Here is a 17,110-nt window from a genome sequence, read left to right on the forward strand (position 1 = left end):
ATCCCTGGTCACAAAAGCTCTCTCTGGGCTCAGGCCTTCATTTGGTACTGGCAGTCTGGGAAACCTGGCAATGCTAGGGGCCTTCTGGGCCATTCAGGTTTCACCAGCCTGCAACTGCTGGGTGTTACCTTGTCGGCTGTCACTTGTCCCATGGCTGTGACCCAGTCCCACACTTGAGGTCACAGGATGGATGCTGTTTTGCCCTGATAGGGAGTGATGCTGGGTGCAGTATGTGGGACCTGAGTTTTCTAGCCTGTCATTCCCTGCCTCCTCCAGCACTATCTACTGGACCGACTGGGGCAACACTCCCCGCATTGAGTATTCCAACATGGATGGCTCTAATCGGCGCATCATCGCGGATACACACCTCTTTTGGCCCAATGGACTGACCATTGACTACGCAGGACATCGAATGTACTGGGTGGATGCCAAACATCATGTCATTGAGAGGGCTGACCTCGACGGGCGGAATAGGAAGGCTGTTATTAGCCAAGGTAAGTAACAGGGCTGCGTACGGGGAGTGCTCTCTGCAGTGAAGGAGGCAGAGCAGTACAGCGCTACTCTGAGTTTCAGAGCCACTGGCTCCTGCTTCTGTGCTTGTCTCCTGTTCTTTCACTGTGGGATGAATTCTGCCACCACTGAGGGCTGGGGTTTGCTCCCCAGTCCTCGGTGGACAGGAGAAAGGAATTGTCTGTTGTATTAGCGTAAGGTGGGTTTGAGCAGGTTCATGGTGGCAAGGCCCAAGGGGCAGTAGAAAGAGCTTTCCCTTGTCTCCCTGCTAGCCTGAGTCCTGTTGGACCTGATGATATCCCTGTATTGGATGTCTCTTACAGGCCTCCCGCACCCATTTGCTATCACTGTGTTTGAGGACAGTTTGTACTGGACAGACTGGCACACAAAGAGCATCAACAGTGCCAACAAATTCACAGGCAAGAACCAGGAGATCATCCGCAACAAACTCCACTTCCCTATGGACATCCACACGCTGCATCCTCAGCGCCAGCCAGCAGGTAACTGCAGAGGGGGTAGAGACCCACTGGAGCCACGGGACCTGCTGCCACCCACCACCCTATAGAGCAGGGAGCCAGGCTGAACGCCGCATACTGACACATCCACCGCCTCCCTCCAGAGCTGCCTCCGGCTTTTGCTCCGTGTGGCGGTTGCCCGGAGGTCGCTCAGCCGGTAACCGGGTGTGAGGTGTTACCGCAGCTCCCTCTGCTGACACCGGGGAGCGGGGCTTGTCCGGGAGAACCACTGCGGGCTGGCTTGTGCAAGAGCTGTTGTGGGAGGGGAAAAAACGAAAAAAATCCTAAGTGGGCACTAGTAATGATTGACACCTCACTTACTCCTCTTCAATTGCCATAATCTGCTCTAGAAGTAGATTGAATTAAACGTTACATTTTAAAATTGAGCCCTACAAACGGAGGCAATGCACTAGTTTATCCATTTCCTTATTCTAAATTAACTTCTGGGCAGACAAGTTATCTTAATCCGTGTGGGTCTTGACACCTCGACTGGTGTTTTTCCTCTCTTCTTTACTCTTGCTTTATGCGTGGTTGCTTTCTGTCTTTGGCTACTTGAGCAGGGAGAAACCGATGTGGGGCCAACAACGGGGGCTGTACTCACCTCTGCCTGCCGAGCAGCAAGGATTACACCTGCGCCTGCCCCACGGGCTTCCGCAAGACCAGCAGCCATGCCTGTGCCCAGAGTAAGTGAGGTGGGACCACAGCCTGCATGCTCAGATCTTCAGTGGGTGGCAGAGGGTTGTAAGCAGCAGCAGTTGCTTCCAAGGAGATGCAGCTGGATAGACAGAGTTAGTGATATTAAGGGCCTCACCAGAGGATGCTTCACCTTTTTGATGCATTCCCCTGTTCTGCATTCCTGTTGCCCTTGCTAGGTTTGATGGGTGGGGATACAGAGAAGCTCCATCCTTGGACACTTTTTTGAGGGCTGGTGTTAGTGCCACGCTACCGGTCACAGCCGATTTGTTTCCCTAAAACTCCCATAGGAGCTGTGTCAGTGATGAACAAAATATTCAGTTCTCTTGATAGCCACAGTTTCACTTGGTTTGCAACCCTACTGAAGAACTAGGCGGACTGTCTCCTAGATTCTCAAGAGGTATTCTCAAATAGCTATTTGATTTGGAGGGAGGTCTATGCCGTTCTTAGAAGAACGTGGTTGACTTTGTACCCTCAGCTTAGGTTGCCCCCAGGAGACCGCTCCCTACTATTCCACCCCCCCTTGCCCACCCATCTGCCCCAGTGATATTTTGCTACCAGTAAAATCCTGGGCTGTGACCTGCCAGCGAGAGATTATCTAAGTGGTTAAGATTGGATATAGCAGGGAATTGTCTGTGTCTATCACTGTGTTGTTGAACTTAGAGAAATTAAAAGAAGACCTTTCGACCTTTGATCAGGTCTTGACAAGTTCCTGCTTTTTGCCCGAAGGATGGACATCCGTCGGATCAGCTTTGACACAGATGACCTGTCAGATGATGTCATCCCCCTTGCTGATGTTCGCAGTGCTGTGGCTCTAGACTGGGACTCAAAGGATGACTATGTCTACTGGACAGATGTTAGCACCGACTCAATCAGCCGAGCAAAGTGGGATGGATCAAGCCAGGAGGTACGGTGTTAGTGATGTGTGGAGGTCATCTAGCCAGGAGACTCCCTGAGCATCAGATTTGCAGACACTGGGATACACTGGCCTTCGGAGGAGCTACAGTTCATGCTGGATTTGTTTGTTATTTTGCCTAGTTCTGGCTCAGAAGAACCCTGAGACCACTGAACACTTCATACGCAAGTTCAGTGTATGTTCCTGCTTGTATAGAAAACCTTGAACTGGGACACAAAGCATGCTGATTTGAAAGCTGTGGTCAATTCCCGTGCTATAGCCCTAAAATCTGAAAGGAAGATGATTAAACCCTCTGTTCAAGTGCTACATTTTACGCTCCTCAGGAATGCTTTTTGTTGCCATTAGTGAGAGGAACAGAGCTCAAAGTTTGGAGTTGCAGGTTTGAACATGCATGAAAAGTAGATGTTTCTCCAAATGTGACACTTCATTCTAAGTCCTCAATGTTCTCTCTTGTATGGAATTGCTTTGCTTAGGCATTTGCCTTTTGAAAGTTAATGTTGTTTGTCAATGGGTAGTGCATTGGGCAAGTGTGTTTTCCCTAAGGTCTAATCTCACCTAAGGATTCTTTTCTTTTTGTTTTCATTTAGGTTGTGGTGGACACCAGCTTAGAAAGTCCAGCTGGACTGGCAATTGACTGGGTCACCAACAAGCTGTACTGGACGGATGCAGGTACTGGGATCCCCTGCTTTACCTAGGCTTCTGTCTTCCTTATTAGTCATGAAAACTGAAAAACAGCTGGGTAATTCTATCTGTCTCATTCCAAATTTCTCTGTTTCTGTCTAGCAAAAAATGGAGTTTCATCTTGTGTGCTCCTAACAAAGTGGGAGCTGAGGTGGGATCCTTAGTTTAATTGTCGTTGCAGCATCCCCAGTACTAATTCTGTAGAAGGGTTTATAGTAGAAGTCAAGCACTGCTGTTGTCTTGCTGCAGCGCTTGTGATCATGTTTACCTGTCTTCCAACAGTGTATTTTGGGGTGCAGCAGGTAGTACTTCAAGGATGTTCCCTGCTGGAGAGTGGTAGTGCAGAGAAATGTAAGGAAGGTGGTTCTTTTCCAGCTGTTCTCTCATGCCCATGTAGATACCTTGGGGGGCTTAGGAAAGAGCTGGTTTACATTCGTCCAGGACTCCACATCAGTGACAGCCACGGAGGTGACTTGTGTGACCTAATGGAAGGTGACCCTTTGAGCCACATTTCTTACCTATTTTCCAGCTGTGAACAGAGATGGATGGAAGAATGCATTGTTCTATGGATGGGTTTTGCCTTAGCTCTTGTGATTCCAGAGGTCTTCGATCTGTCTCTCATTCTCTCCCTTCACTTTTGTAGGAACAGATCGGATAGAGGTCTCGAACACAGATGGGACCATGAGAACTGTACTAATCTGGGAGAACCTAGACAGACCTAGAGATATCGTGGTGGACCCTGTTGGAGGGTGAGAGATTCTTTCTTCTGTGATGACATGGCAGCTCTTGTACATCTCAGGGCGTTCAGGTTCTTTGGTTCTGTGCAATTGCCTTTCTGGTGCCATTGTTCTCCATCCTGCCAAAGACTGAAATGAGAGACCTGATTTTGGATGCTAGCGGAACAAGATAAGCAGGGATAATTGCCTGTTGTGCTGCAGAGCCTGCAGGAGCTGGCTGGTGTTTTCATTTGTTTATCCTGGGTATGTAATATCTGAAGATGTGGTACAAAAAAATGTTGAGAATGAGGCCATCTAGATCTTCTCTATCTCTTTGTTTCACATCTTCAATTTGTATTCAAGCTCTCTGCTTACCAACCAGAGTTCAGTCAGAAGGATCTCCTCAGGTAAATTACTGCTGATCTCAAGCAAGCTGTAATATTAGTGGCCTCTTGGCTTCAAAGCACTGTGTCAGAGTGTCAAGGGATCAGCTGTGCCGGGAAAGCAAACCTGAGTAACAGAAACAAATGGTTTTAATAATGAATTTTGTTGCTGAATCATAGGACCTTGCGGAGCTGGGGATAGGGTGGGTAGGAAAAAGCCTACCAGCCACTGCTTTAGAAGTGTTGAAGGTCTTGAATAAAAGTGTGGTATTCTTTCCTTGAGCGGATTACTGGAAGACCAATGCAGCAAGAGTATAAAGGGCCAATGGTGGAGCCTGCTAAATAATTGCTTAATTTTTAGACCCTGAATGATTATCTTGAATGTTTTCCGCCATGTTGTAATTAGGCCAGCCTGTGGGTGTTAGAAGGTATATAAATTTGATTATGGTTTTAGGTACGTTACAAAAAGCCAAGGCTGGACATGAGTACCATATTAGTCTCATGCTGCTTCCTGCGAGGGCCTGAAGGCACCAAGCTCTCTTGCTGCTTTGTAACGCTGCCTGGCCATAGTGGCAGTGAAGGAGCGTGGCCATTCACTTCTGTCTGTGTTGTCTTCAGGTTCATGTACTGGACTGACTGGGGAGCCAGCCCAAAAATTGAGCGTGCTGGTATGGATGCTTCGAACCGCTGGGTGATCATTTCCTCCAACCTGACGTGGCCCAACGGCTTGGCCATTGACTATGAGTCACAGCGCTTGTACTGGGCAGACGCAGGCATGAAGACCATCGAGTATGCTGGTCTGGATGGAAGCAACAGGAAGGTAAGGAAGCTATCTTAGAGGAGGGGGCCTGGGAGCCTGAAGTGTAAGTCCCAGAGTGCTGATGGCCTCTGCCTCTCTTTCCAGTTGAAAGTGAAATCTCTAAATCCAAGACGTGCTGAGCTGCTTTCACTGGGAAAGAAGAGCTCCCTTTCAGTTGCAGCTGTGTGTGTGTGAACTTCCTTTTTGAAGGCTAATGTAGCCCCATCACACTCCTTTTGCTCTGACTGTACATGATGATGTTGAGAGGGGGCAAGGGAAGCTTCTTCCCCTTAGCGACTTCTTAGTAATGTTTTTTTGGGGGGGCTGGGGGTAATCTGACCAGGTGCTGATTGGGAGCAATCTGCCTCACCCCTTTGGACTTACTCTTTATGGCGAGAGAATCTACTGGACAGACTGGCAGGCCAAAAGCATCCAGAGCGCAGATAGAAGGACTGGGCAGGCTCGGGAAACGCTGCAGGACAATCTGGAGAATCTTATGGATATTCATGTTTTCCACCGGCACAGGCCACCAGGTACAGAGCTCGTCCCAAGCCACACTGAGCTGAGAGCTGGCCCAGGCTCCGGTATGTGGCACAGCTCTCCTGCAAGGAGCTGACCTGTCTGTCAGCTCTCAATGCCTTAAGTTTCTGGGTGGAATACGAGAGCATGAGAATAACTCTTGGCTTGGTATTTAAGGGCATTTTACAATGCATTTCTGCAGTTGCTGCACCCCTTTTTTTGTGCCTGTGCTACTGACTTGTGGATTTCTCATCCTTTTTCCTATAGTACGTACAGCGTGTGAAGTTAGCAACGGAGGCTGCAGTCACCTGTGCCTTTTGGCACCTCTTCCCAAAGGTTACAGCTGTACCTGTCCTACTGGGATCAACCTGCAATCCGATGGCAAGACCTGCTGCCCTGGTGAGCCCTCTCTGTAGGATCCTCATTGCAGTTTTGTGTCACAGCTACAATTTGCTCCTGCCTTGTTAGAGAACAAAATTCCCTTTATGTGCTTACCTGCTTTACCCCTTGACAAACCCATTTGCTGCCTGTACCTTCAATTTGAGTGGGGATTACTGTGAAGAAACTTACTGATAACTGGATTCATGCAGAAATTTCCTTGAAATTACGTTGGGCAACTAAACCAGCTGTCACATTTCCCCCCCTTCTTTTGCCCTAATCTTGAGGTGGATTCTTTTAACTACCAAGTGCTTTAGTAGGTCTGTACACGCTTCCTCCCATGGACCCTCTTTTTGCGGATTGTGGAAGGCACTTGGCTTCAGGCCTTGGTACATCCACTTTTTCTCCTTAGCAGGAAAAAACTGACTCCTAATTCCCATTTCCCACACGTATTAGCAGAAGTAACTCATCTATGAGTGCACTCCTGTTGAACTTGGATGTTAAGAAGCATTCGGTAGCGCTCAGTAAATCTTTTGTACCTGGACTCCCCATAAACAGACATCTGCCTGAGGCTTCCCCTTTTCCACGGAAGTCCACTGACATCCACACTGGATGTCACCTCCAGCATGTTCAATAAATGGTGCCTGCAGTTGACTGAACTTGTTTCTTGCTGATACCTGTTCATTTTCAACTGTCTGCAGGAATGACCAGCTTTCTGATCTTTGCCAGAAGGACTGACATCCGAATGGTCTCTCTGGATATTCCCTACTTTGCAGATGTTGTTGTCTCAGTCAATGTCACCATGAAGAACACCATTGCAATTGGAGTGGATCCTCGTGAAGGTCTGAACTTAGTGTTTCCAACTGCCTGTTTGAAAGGCAACAAGTGTCTTCATATGTAAATGTCTGAGTAAAGACCCAGGCGCATATCTTACTGTAGGTTGTGAATTTGGGTAGGGTTTTTTTCTTCTAGTATGTGCTGCAAATAATTCCTTTCCAATCAGGAAAGGAATGTCCTTACAGGAAAACAGAGAACACCAACTATGCGGGAAAAGCTGCCTGCTATACTGACTGAGTTCCTGTGCGTTTCGGATTTAGGAAAGCATTCTTGCTGCTGAAGCCTTTTATAGCAGCAGAGCTGAGACTCTGGCTGTTCGTGTATACTACACATCTGATTCTGTTCAGGATGTAAATCCACTGTTGTACAGTAAGGTAGATGACCTTTGGGACGTTTTGAGAAATCAGATGTAGGACTCTGTACTATTAACTGATAACGTGTTGGATGTTCTCTGGCCTAGTGTAGAGTGCAGGGTTCCAGTGCTGCTATGTATTTTGGGGAGGATTGGAACAACATAATTTGTACTGTTTTATCACTCCAGTTTAATAGTTTTGTGCTGCTGTTATTCCTATGCGGCGTAGCTGGTAGTCAAACACCTGGATCTGTTTTTTAAGGATTTTGCTGTCTGGTTGTTGGGGTTTTGTTTTGTTGGTTTGGGGTTTTTTTTCTAAAGTTTCTCTTCTTCCACCCAGGAAAGGTTTACTGGTCAGATAGCACACTGCGGAAAATCAGCCGGGCTGCCCTTGATGGCTCACAATTCGAGGACATCATCACTACAGGTAAGAGAGATTTTGGCCTGGGAGCCTCCAGCTTCCATGCACCATGGAAAGAGAGATTCTGATACCCTGGTAGAGTAATCTAAATTTTCAGTGGAAGGGCAGGCAAAGCCTAAAGCAACTGCCTGATGAAGTGCACAAGGGGAATACTGAAAGTTCCTGACTAAGCTGGGAGGATGAGCGGTGGCCAATACGACTTTCTGTTTTCTCAGGTCTGTTGACTACAGATGGGCTGGCTGTGGATGCTATTGGCAGGAAGATATATTGGACAGATACAGGAACAAACCGGATTGAAGTGGGCAACCTTGATGGCTCCATGAGGAAAGTCTTGGTCTGGCAGAACCTGGACAGCCCGCGGGCAATAGCTTTATACCATGAGATGGGGTTAGTGTTGTCAAGAGGCTATCTAGGTTAAAACAGGACTTGTGACCTCTGTCTCCATAATAATTGCTGGCTTTTCCCCAGGTATATGTACTGGACAGACTGGGGTGAGAATGCCAAGCTGGAACGCTCTGGGATGGATGGCTCTGGACGTGCGGTGTTGATCAGCAACAACCTGGGCTGGCCTAACGGACTGGCAGTGGATAAGGCTGGGTACCAGCTGCTCTGGGCTGATGCACACACTGAGGTCTGATTCTGTTCTTCAGCATTGTTTTTCCTTGGGTCTTTGGTAGCCTGGGGGCTGTTCTGAAGCTCTCAAGAAAGCTGTCAGAAAAGCAGGAGGAACATGGGCTTTTTTGAGAGTATTGAGCTATGGAGAAGGTGGACTTGAGTAACATCACTTGCTTAGGCTCTGTTTCCCACTTCATATAATAATTGCTAGCGGGAGGATCCATGTTTTGAGTGTGGGGCTGATGTTTACTTCTTTCTTTAGCGGATTGAGGCCGCAGATCTCAATGGTGCTAACCGCCGCACCCTGCTGTCTCCAGTGCAACATCCCTATGGCCTCACGTTGCTGGACTCTTACATCTACTGGACTGACTGGCAAACTCGCAGCATTCACAGGGCTGACAAGGACACTGGTGCAAATGTCATCTTGGTGAGGGCAAACCTGCCTGGCCTCATGGACATTCAGGCTGTTGATAGGGCGCGGCCCCTGGGTGAGTTGCTAAGCTGCTCCCAAATCAGCAGCTGTCTGTGGTGACTAGGGAAGCCCTTCAGAACTGTCACTGAGTCTTTTTGTGTAAAGCATGAGTGATAGAGTAACGCCTCAAAAAATAGCTTTTCTTTTCTTCTTCCCTCTTGTTTAACTCTTTTTGTACTTCTCCCTGTTTAGCCAGCTCCATAGGTCTAGTGTTTGTTTATTATTGCATTTTGACCCCCTTCATCCCATTTCCTTCACTGGATTGCACTGACAACCTCATTTTTGCATACAGCAGAGTGACCTTCTTAGGAGGACTGAATGAGACATGCCCTGTTAGGCTTCGCCAGAGTCTGCTGGCATGAGACAGTTTCCCTTTTTGAACTCCGAAAGGCACTAATTCTTCTTAATCTGCTTGCTGAAACCTGATTTCAAGTTCTGGTCATTTTTTTCCCCAAAACATTGCAGGCTTTGTCTCTTTGTCTGCCACTTTGCTCAACAAAGTTCAGTTGCTCTTAATGTATCATGCTCTCCAACTATTCTGTGCCAGAGTCAGATGCCTTAATGTTATGCTTTGGGGATCCTACATGACCCCATCTCGCCTCCTTGCTCTTCAGTGGGAGTTGCTGCTTTGTGCTGTGGCTTTGTTTTGGTGGAATTTCCCCAATACTTACACAGAAAACTCTGTGCTGCTTCTCCTGTGGCTACTAACTGCAGAACATCGCTCCTGGCCATATAACTTTACAATATAACTTAAAGGTAACCAAAACTGTAGCCATCGTATTTGTCTTCCTGCACCTGTCTTCTGGGCTTATCCCCTCCTAGTAAATGTATGCTCATTTTTTTCAATTTTTTTTTAAAAAGATATGACCCTAATATGTCAGGCACTTTCAGCAGGCTTCTCTGATGCCTTTGTTTACTTGCCACTGTGTGCAGCTAAGTTGAAACAGAAGCTTCTTTGTCAGCCTGGCCTCTAGTGCATTGTCACGCTGCTTCCCCACAGGGTTGGATCTTTCTATCAGCATTACCATTTGCAGCAATAATCAAGCTAAACTGAAGCTGTGTGAATCTATCAGCATTTGGCTGTTCCTTTTTCCGTGAGAAAACTATGATTAGCAAGGAATGCAGGTCAAGGTTTTCCTTCTAATGCTCCCCCTTCTTCTGTACCTTCCCATTCTCCTTGCCCAACCATGCCCATACTCACCATGAATTCTGGAGGGGACGGGGGCAGTCTCTCTATGAAGGGCTTTAGATTTCCAGCAAGCCTGGGATGATAAGGATGAGCTCAGCTGCTAGCAAGTTGTGCATGTATGTAGCCTTTAGAATAAAGCTTTGGTCTTGTGGGATCCTTAAACTATACTTTCCCTATTTCTAAAGGCTTCAATAAATGTGGTGTTCGTAATGGTGGCTGCTCCCATCTTTGCTTGCCTCACCCCACTGGCTTCTCCTGTGCCTGCCCCACCGGCATCCAGCTGAAGAGAGATGAGCAGACGTGTGACTCTTCTCCAGAGACCTACCTACTTTTCTCTAGCCGTGCTTCCATCCGTCGTATCTCGCTGGACACCAGTGACCACACAGATGTGCACATACCTGTCCCCGAGCTGAACAACGTCATTTCTCTGGACTACGATAGTGTGGATGGCAAGATTTACTACACTGATGTATTTCTTGATGTTATCAGGTGGGTGCAAGTCATCTGCTTGGCCAGTGCCCAGGTCACCCAGCTACTTGTGCTGGTTGTGTCACAGTGAGCTATGGAGTGTGCCAGTAAGTTGAGGAGACTGAGATGCTGGTAAAACACCGCTGCTTACACCTTGTCTTTGGTACACAACACCACGTGTATCACCAAACTAAATGCTGAAGGTGTGTTTAACCTGCTGGAGACTATGGGGAAAAAGGTAGTAGGGAGATAGCAGTATGAAGTGGGTCTGTGGTTGATGGGGCTCACACGTGGATGTGTGAAGGCTTTCTGGGAGCTACTTGTTCCTCACTGCCATTTGTCACTGATTTCCATCCAGGCGGTCTGATCTGAATGGCAGCAACATGGAAACTGTTATTGGTCAGGGTCTGAAGACTACGGATGGCCTGGCCGTGGACTGGGTTGCCAGAAACCTCTACTGGACAGACACAGGACGCAATACCATAGAAGTAGCTAGACTGGATGGAAGCTCCAGGAAGGTGCTGATCAATAACAGCCTGGATGAGCCCCGAGCCATTGCTGTCTTTCCCAAGAAGGGGTAGGTATGGGGTATCGGTGGGGCAGGGAAGAAGGGCTGTGCAGAGGCAGGCTGGAAGAGGAGGTTGTGGGAGGAAGAAGAGATGTGCCCTGTGAAACTGCAGGTACCAGCAAGGGGCTCCCTCTGAGTATGGATGTAATTGGGCAGACAGTGAATTTGAGGTTGAGCAGATAGCTGGGAGAAGCAAGCTACAGACCATGTGATCTTTTTCAGAACCTGAAGAATCTGGCAGTTTAATTTATAACTAAAACTTTCAGTAGACTAAATGAAATGTTCTTTTCTTCTTACGCTTGCCTTTTATCTCTTCAGGTACCTCTTCTGGACAGATTGGGGTCACATTGCTAAAATTGAACGGGCAAACTTGGATGGCTCTGAACGTAAAATCCTGATTAACACTGACCTAGGATGGCCCAATGGATTGACTTTGGATTATGACACCAGGAGGTCAGCGAAAGATTTTCTTACACTGGCATAGGGTTAAGGGATGTAACGAATTTTTTTAGCCTTCTTAGCTTGGTTTATTGGAGTAGCATTGTAGGTTTGGGTTTGCGGGTTTTTTTATTCAATCCATCTTTGCTAGTGAATGACTACAAAGTAAGGAGGGATCGTACAGATGGAAGCTCACCTCTTTCTCTGTTCCTCCAGGATTTACTGGGTGGATGCACATCTTGATCGCATAGAGAGTTGTGATCTCAATGGGAAGCTACGGCAAGTGTTGGTCAGCCAGGTGTCACATCCCTTTGCTCTGACACAGGTAAGATTTTCCTGCTGCCGCTGTTCTCCCTGGTGCGTTGGTGAGTTTGGACAGTGGAGCCTGGGGACACGGAATTGTAACAGTCTGGGGAAGCCAAGATGGCTGAGGGTGTAGTACTTAACTCTTCCGTGGAGCTAACAAAAGAAATTTGTCTGAACTGCTGTGGGGTGTAGACAGTCACCTTTCTTATCATAAAGAAGGGGAAGGAGTTGAAAAGGCCTTTGTTTGGGGCCTTATGCCACTGGGATGTGGTTTTTATGGCTATCCTGTGTCTATGTGGCTAAACGTGCTAATAGCTGTGATTTTTCTTGTCTGTCTCACCGAGCAGCAGGATAGGTGGATATACTGGACTGACTGGCAAACCAAATCTATCCAGAGAGTGGATAAATACTCTGGGCGGAACAAAGAGACTGTCCTGGCCAACGTTGAGGGACTGATGGATATCATTGTAGTTTCCCCTCAGAGACAGACAGGTAAGCAGGAGGACCTTGATTCAGGCAAATGCTGATTGCAAACAGAAAGAACACTGGAACCACTCTGCTGCTGTAGATGTCAAGTGAGGTTGGCATCCTTTCTTGTACTCAGACTGTTAATGTGTCTTCCCTGGGCACATTCCTTGTCTGCCTGTGACAGTCAAATACATCTTAATGGTGTTCTGTTACAGCTTTGATTAGCGAATGTCACTTTATGTGTTGTTCATGTGACATTGTGTTAAAACAGAGGAATGTGAGTTTTTCGTTTCTTAATCCCTGTAGCTGTGTTGGCTGGGCTTCTGTCTGATGATGTCCAGTGGTTTCCTTTCAAGACTGCCCTAATCCTACCAGCATCTGGCCATTGCGATCATGTTCTTAGCAGTCAGATGAAGGACACATGCCAGAGTGTAGTAACTTGCTGGACTTCTAGGAAGTATCTCTGGCTGAGCAGGAAAAAAAAAGACTGTTGCTCTGAGCTCCTACCTGGTAATCTGCAACTCATTTAGAAAATTGCTTGTTCCTTCCAGGTACTAATGCCTGCGGAGTGAACAATGGAGGCTGCACTCACCTCTGCTTCGCCAGGGCTTCTGACTTCGTCTGCGCGTGTCCGGATGAACCAGATGGGCGGCCCTGTTCTACTAGTGAGTTCACTGAGTGTCACTTGGGTAGTAGCTTCCGTAGGTGAGCCACTGCCACTACTTATACTGTGGCAGTGACAACCCAAGCATCTGAAGCCGTCCAGTGTATAAAAACTTAGTCGTATACTGGTAGTAAGGGGGTTGTGAGCAATGGAGCTGCCTTCTGTCCTTTCTGCTGACAGACTGGGTTTGAGATGGGAAAGCTGCTCCTGTAGGCCACTCCAGAAACTCTCCATAGCTTACCAGACTTGTTTCTCTGTCCCACAAAGTTGAGGTCCTGCTTTTTTTTTCTCTGTTGTTCTAGTTCCTGGTGTGGTGCCCCTTGGTCCTGAACCCACCAGTGTAAGTGAGAGAAGTCAGACACCACCTGGCAGAGTAGGTACCTCAACGACCAAACCTCTCACATCTCTGGAAGCAATGAAAGGAAAGTAAGTGCTCTTGTTCTCTTGGAATTGGGGTGTGAAAGTCACAGCTTGTGCAAGGTGCAACATGCAGGCCCCCTCTGGCTGTCGTCATCTAGATGTACCTCTCCTTAGCCACAGGAGGCTATTCCAGCTCCAGACTTCACGTTCTTAACGGGGGAAGCCATTCTGGCAAAGAATGCAGAATACTCTTGAGCTGGCAAGAAAGAGGTGCAGAGATCTTTCTGTCTGTTCTATTGAAATGTGTGTCTAGGCTGACTGTGCTGAAGTGGTAAAATCCTCCTGAGACAGTGTCATTCATTTGATTGATTTTTTTTTTTTTAAACTCCTAATTTTGAGAACTTATGTCTGAGAGGAGGATAGAGGAGTCTGTTGCTTTAATTCACTGGGATATGTCAGACCTGACCCAAACATCTGAGGAAGTGGTTCTGGCCTGGCCACAAAGGGATAGCTTGTTTGGGGCAGAACAGAACCTTTGCAGCTTTCACATTTAAGTTATAACGCAGGTAGTTAAGAGACGTTTTTTCTGCTAATTTCCTATAGCCTGCTATTCCTACTGCCCAGCAAAAGAGTATGTTCTATAATATATGGGTGGGTTATTTACAAGGCAAAACTTCCACTTTTGTTGAGTACGATATATTGGACAGAAAGATCTTTGTGCTGACTCTAGAATGTTCTGATTTTTAATTCAGCACTGATGCTGAGTGTATTCTGGTAGATAAATGTACACACCTATATACCTGAGAGGTGACTCTAGAATGACTTGGATATAAAGATGTTGCAGACCTATAACTGATATATATACACGCACATGCACCTATATGCACATGTATATGGTCCTTTCTCCTCTGGATAGAGGATACTGAAGAAGAGAAGGGAAGGCTCCCATTACTGAATTGGAAACAGAAGGAATATTGGTGCTAGCCTGTCCCATCCTGTCTTTTGATAGTGTTGATACTACTTTTACTAACTAACTGTCTTTCTGTCATTCAGCTGCTCTGACAAAGATGCTAGACGAGGCTTGTGTACCCATGCCAATGAGGCAGTGTTGGCAACCATGGGTGAGTTCCTTTTTTTAACCTTTCTCCACCAGGGTTGTTCCTCCATATATGCCCAGGGCATTCCAGTCCATAGCGTTTGAAACTCAAACTTCTGAAACTCAGACTTGTATTACTCAAGTGCCCTCTGAGCAGAGCAAGGTGTGTCTAAGGATGAACAACAGTCATACACATTCATTAGCCTCTACGGGGACTTTTCCAAATGGCACTTTGGTCTGAAGAATAGTTCTGTTTTCTTTCGTCCCACACCTCATCCACTGGGCTCTTCCCATTAATGATACTCTTTTTCACCATCCTCTTTGTGTTTAGTTGAGGAATGGTTGACTAGGGTAATTCTTTCCCACTGCAAGGTTAACCTGTCAGCAAGGGGGTTTAACTCATCTTTATCCAACCCTGTTACGAAGATCTTGATGCTCCTTGGTTTGCTGGGGCCTGGGTGGGAGGGAGGGTTATCAGATGTCTGGTTTCATATGAAGCCAAACCAAACACTCTGCTAAACCTCGGTGTGCTGACATGTTACTTTACAGACTTGCGTATGGTGTAAAACCACTGTCTTAGGTGTTACACTGAGGTCAGCATTATCTAGTGGAAGTTAAGGCAAGTGCATAAACTACCCTTGCTGTTCACTTTCAGGAGAAGGACTGCATGTCAGCTACATTATTGGAGGTCTTCTCAGCATCTTGTTTATTTTGCTACTCATTGCTGCTTTAATTGTATATAGGTAAGTGATCGTTTTTCCCCCATCTCCTGGCCAATAGTAAAATCTAGGGTTGGAGAAGAAGGCTCCTGAAAGCACTTCATCCTTACTGTCATTTATTATCCCTTTGTTCTCCATTGGAAGCAGTGCTGGATGACTTTATTTGCAAGGCTTGAGTCCTGTGCCTTTGAAGTGTTGGGCATGCAAATCTATTACTGGAAACCTTACTGGCTAAATTTTCTGCAGAGAGCTTGTGAGTTATGGGCAGGAATGTGAGAAAATTCCTCTCTTAGTACGTGTGTGAGCTCATGTGCTTTTTGCCAGAGAGCTTCACCAGTTACTGCCAGTATCGCTTTAGTGGTTACGTGGCAGTGCCTTGCTGTGCTGGTAGCTAGTGAACGTGCTGACAGCTGACAAGCCAGGTGAAGCCAGCATTCTCTCTCTGAGGGGCAGTGAAGATGGCTGGAGCTTTCCACTTGCTGAGCACTCAGGAACTTTTGAGTCCTGGCAGGAGGGCCCTGTGTCTTTTCTGACAGCTCTCTCCTTTTAGGCATAATAAGTCCAAGTTCACGGACCCTGGCTTGGGGAACCTAACCTACAGTAATCCCTCCTATCGGACGTCTACCCAGGAGGTGAAGATTGAAGCGATTCCCAAACCGACCATGTACAACCAGTTGTGCTATAAGAAAGAGGTAAGAGCTGCTGCTAAGGATATAGGAGCCCAGCTCAAGCTGCTGTTGGGTGTTGCAGGCCTTAGTACAGGGGAAATGTTGCAACTTGTCAGCATTTACTTCTAGGACATAGGAGGATGGCTCCAGTGACTCGCTGGGGCTCCTGTGGAGATCAGCCAGCAGCACTTCTTCCCCAGTGAGCTGTTGTGAATTAGACCTGTTGCTAGCTTTCTGCTTCTTCCCCGCTCCCACAGTGTCTTGTAATTCATTCGTATTGGCTGCTGGCCCTCGAAGTACAGGAGTCAAAGGGAATTGTCTTCCCTGGAGACAGTCCTGGTTAGGGACTGCTGAACCAAGGTTGCTTTGGACAGTCACTGGGGGAACCAGGCAGCCAGAAGTGGTTTGGTAATGAGAAGGTGGCTCCTGGCTGTGCACTGCCTGGAAGGGGTGGGATAGGGAGAGAAGTGGAACCCTTTTTAAGCAGAGCATTTTAAAGGCCCTGCAGAGGTCCGCCCTGTGGCACACAGGGTGGAGAGTGTCTAATATGCTATCTTGCAGCGCTTAGTTTCTCCTCTGTTTTCTCCTCAGAAGCTTTCTTATCACTCAGATAGCTTCTCATCTTCCCTCTTCTGATTTCCGTCCACATCCTCACGTCAGGTATCACTGCTCTATGTGTTTGATCCTGCCTCCCTCACTCAAGCTCTGTTGTGTGGCTCAAGCACTGTCCCATACTAATTGCTCTTCCTTGGTTTTCCCCCCTGCTTTTATGTCTGTAAACCAGCTCTACGGTCTGTCAAGAAAGTATAGGTAACTTTCTGTGGCAGATCCTTTGGTTTTGGCTTTGGCTACTCATACTTGGTATGTGAGATTTGAAAAAGGTCATTTCTGTAGGAGTATGCATGAAAATCTGTTAGATTGCTTAGCAGGGATCACAGCAAGACTTTTAGGCAGAGGAGAGTTTTCCTGACTTTGTTTTTCAAAGGTACTATCCAACAGATTTCCCAAACTTTCCTGCCATTTTAGCCTTACCTACTAAGAATAAACCAGGATTATTTATCTGGGAGTCTAAATCCTTTCCACTTTTCTCTTAATTCTCCTGCTCCTAGATATACCCAGATACATATTTCCCCGCCCCCTCCACTTTCTCTTCAGGGACGGATCAGGTGTTCAAATGCTCCTTGTTTGTCTCAGCCAAGTTAGACAGATTTCACTACTTTAATCTCAGTGTGGTCCCTTTAGCCTCTGATCATTTCCATTGTTTCCCTATAATCTCCTTCCCCTGTATCACTGTGAGATTCGGACTTAACGGTGGTATTCCAGCTGAGAGGCAAATCTGGAATGACTCAGTTAGAAAGA

The 17,110-nt window shown here is 47.0% G+C and overlaps 1 protein-coding gene across 3 annotated transcripts in view; it reads left to right on the forward strand.

The window, feature by feature from the left end:
- The window catches only part of LRP4 (LDL receptor related protein 4), an 83,465-nt gene that overhangs the window by 62,560 nt on the left and 3,795 nt on the right, over window positions 1-17,110 (forward strand). The window contains exons 14-38 of one of the 3 annotated variants that reach the window (XM_040601565.1): window positions 277-494; window positions 834-1,010; window positions 1,583-1,708; window positions 2,417-2,625; window positions 3,222-3,303; window positions 3,959-4,064; window positions 5,033-5,234; window positions 5,557-5,746; window positions 6,000-6,131; window positions 6,812-6,952; window positions 7,640-7,726; window positions 7,936-8,107; window positions 8,189-8,351; window positions 8,598-8,823; window positions 10,182-10,485; window positions 10,823-11,041; window positions 11,351-11,485; window positions 11,687-11,795; window positions 12,124-12,268; window positions 12,796-12,909; window positions 13,211-13,334; window positions 14,322-14,389; window positions 15,020-15,107; window positions 15,634-15,775; window positions 16,343-16,411. In XM_040601565.1, the coding sequence (XP_040457499.1) occupies window positions 277-494; window positions 834-1,010; window positions 1,583-1,708; window positions 2,417-2,625; window positions 3,222-3,303; window positions 3,959-4,064; window positions 5,033-5,234; window positions 5,557-5,746; window positions 6,000-6,131; window positions 6,812-6,952; window positions 7,640-7,726; window positions 7,936-8,107; window positions 8,189-8,351; window positions 8,598-8,823; window positions 10,182-10,485; window positions 10,823-11,041; window positions 11,351-11,485; window positions 11,687-11,795; window positions 12,124-12,268; window positions 12,796-12,909; window positions 13,211-13,334; window positions 14,322-14,389; window positions 15,020-15,107; window positions 15,634-15,775; window positions 16,343-16,387 (3,724 nt within the window). In that variant the 3' untranslated portion in view covers window positions 16,388-16,411. The remainder of the gene's footprint in view (window positions 1-276; window positions 495-833; window positions 1,011-1,582; window positions 1,709-2,416; window positions 2,626-3,221; window positions 3,304-3,958; window positions 4,065-5,032; window positions 5,235-5,556; window positions 5,747-5,999; window positions 6,132-6,811; window positions 6,953-7,639; window positions 7,727-7,935; window positions 8,108-8,188; window positions 8,352-8,597; window positions 8,824-10,181; window positions 10,486-10,822; window positions 11,042-11,350; window positions 11,486-11,686; window positions 11,796-12,123; window positions 12,269-12,795; window positions 12,910-13,210; window positions 13,335-14,321; window positions 14,390-15,019; window positions 15,108-15,633; window positions 15,776-16,342; window positions 16,412-17,110) is intronic. The other 2 variants (XM_040601563.1, XM_040601564.1) reach the window with 2 other exon arrangements.

Source organism: Falco naumanni, chromosome 7 (assembly GCF_017639655.2).
Source record: "Falco naumanni isolate bFalNau1 chromosome 7, bFalNau1.pat, whole genome shotgun sequence".
Classification (NCBI taxonomy): Eukaryota; Metazoa; Chordata; class Aves; order Falconiformes; family Falconidae; genus Falco; species Falco naumanni.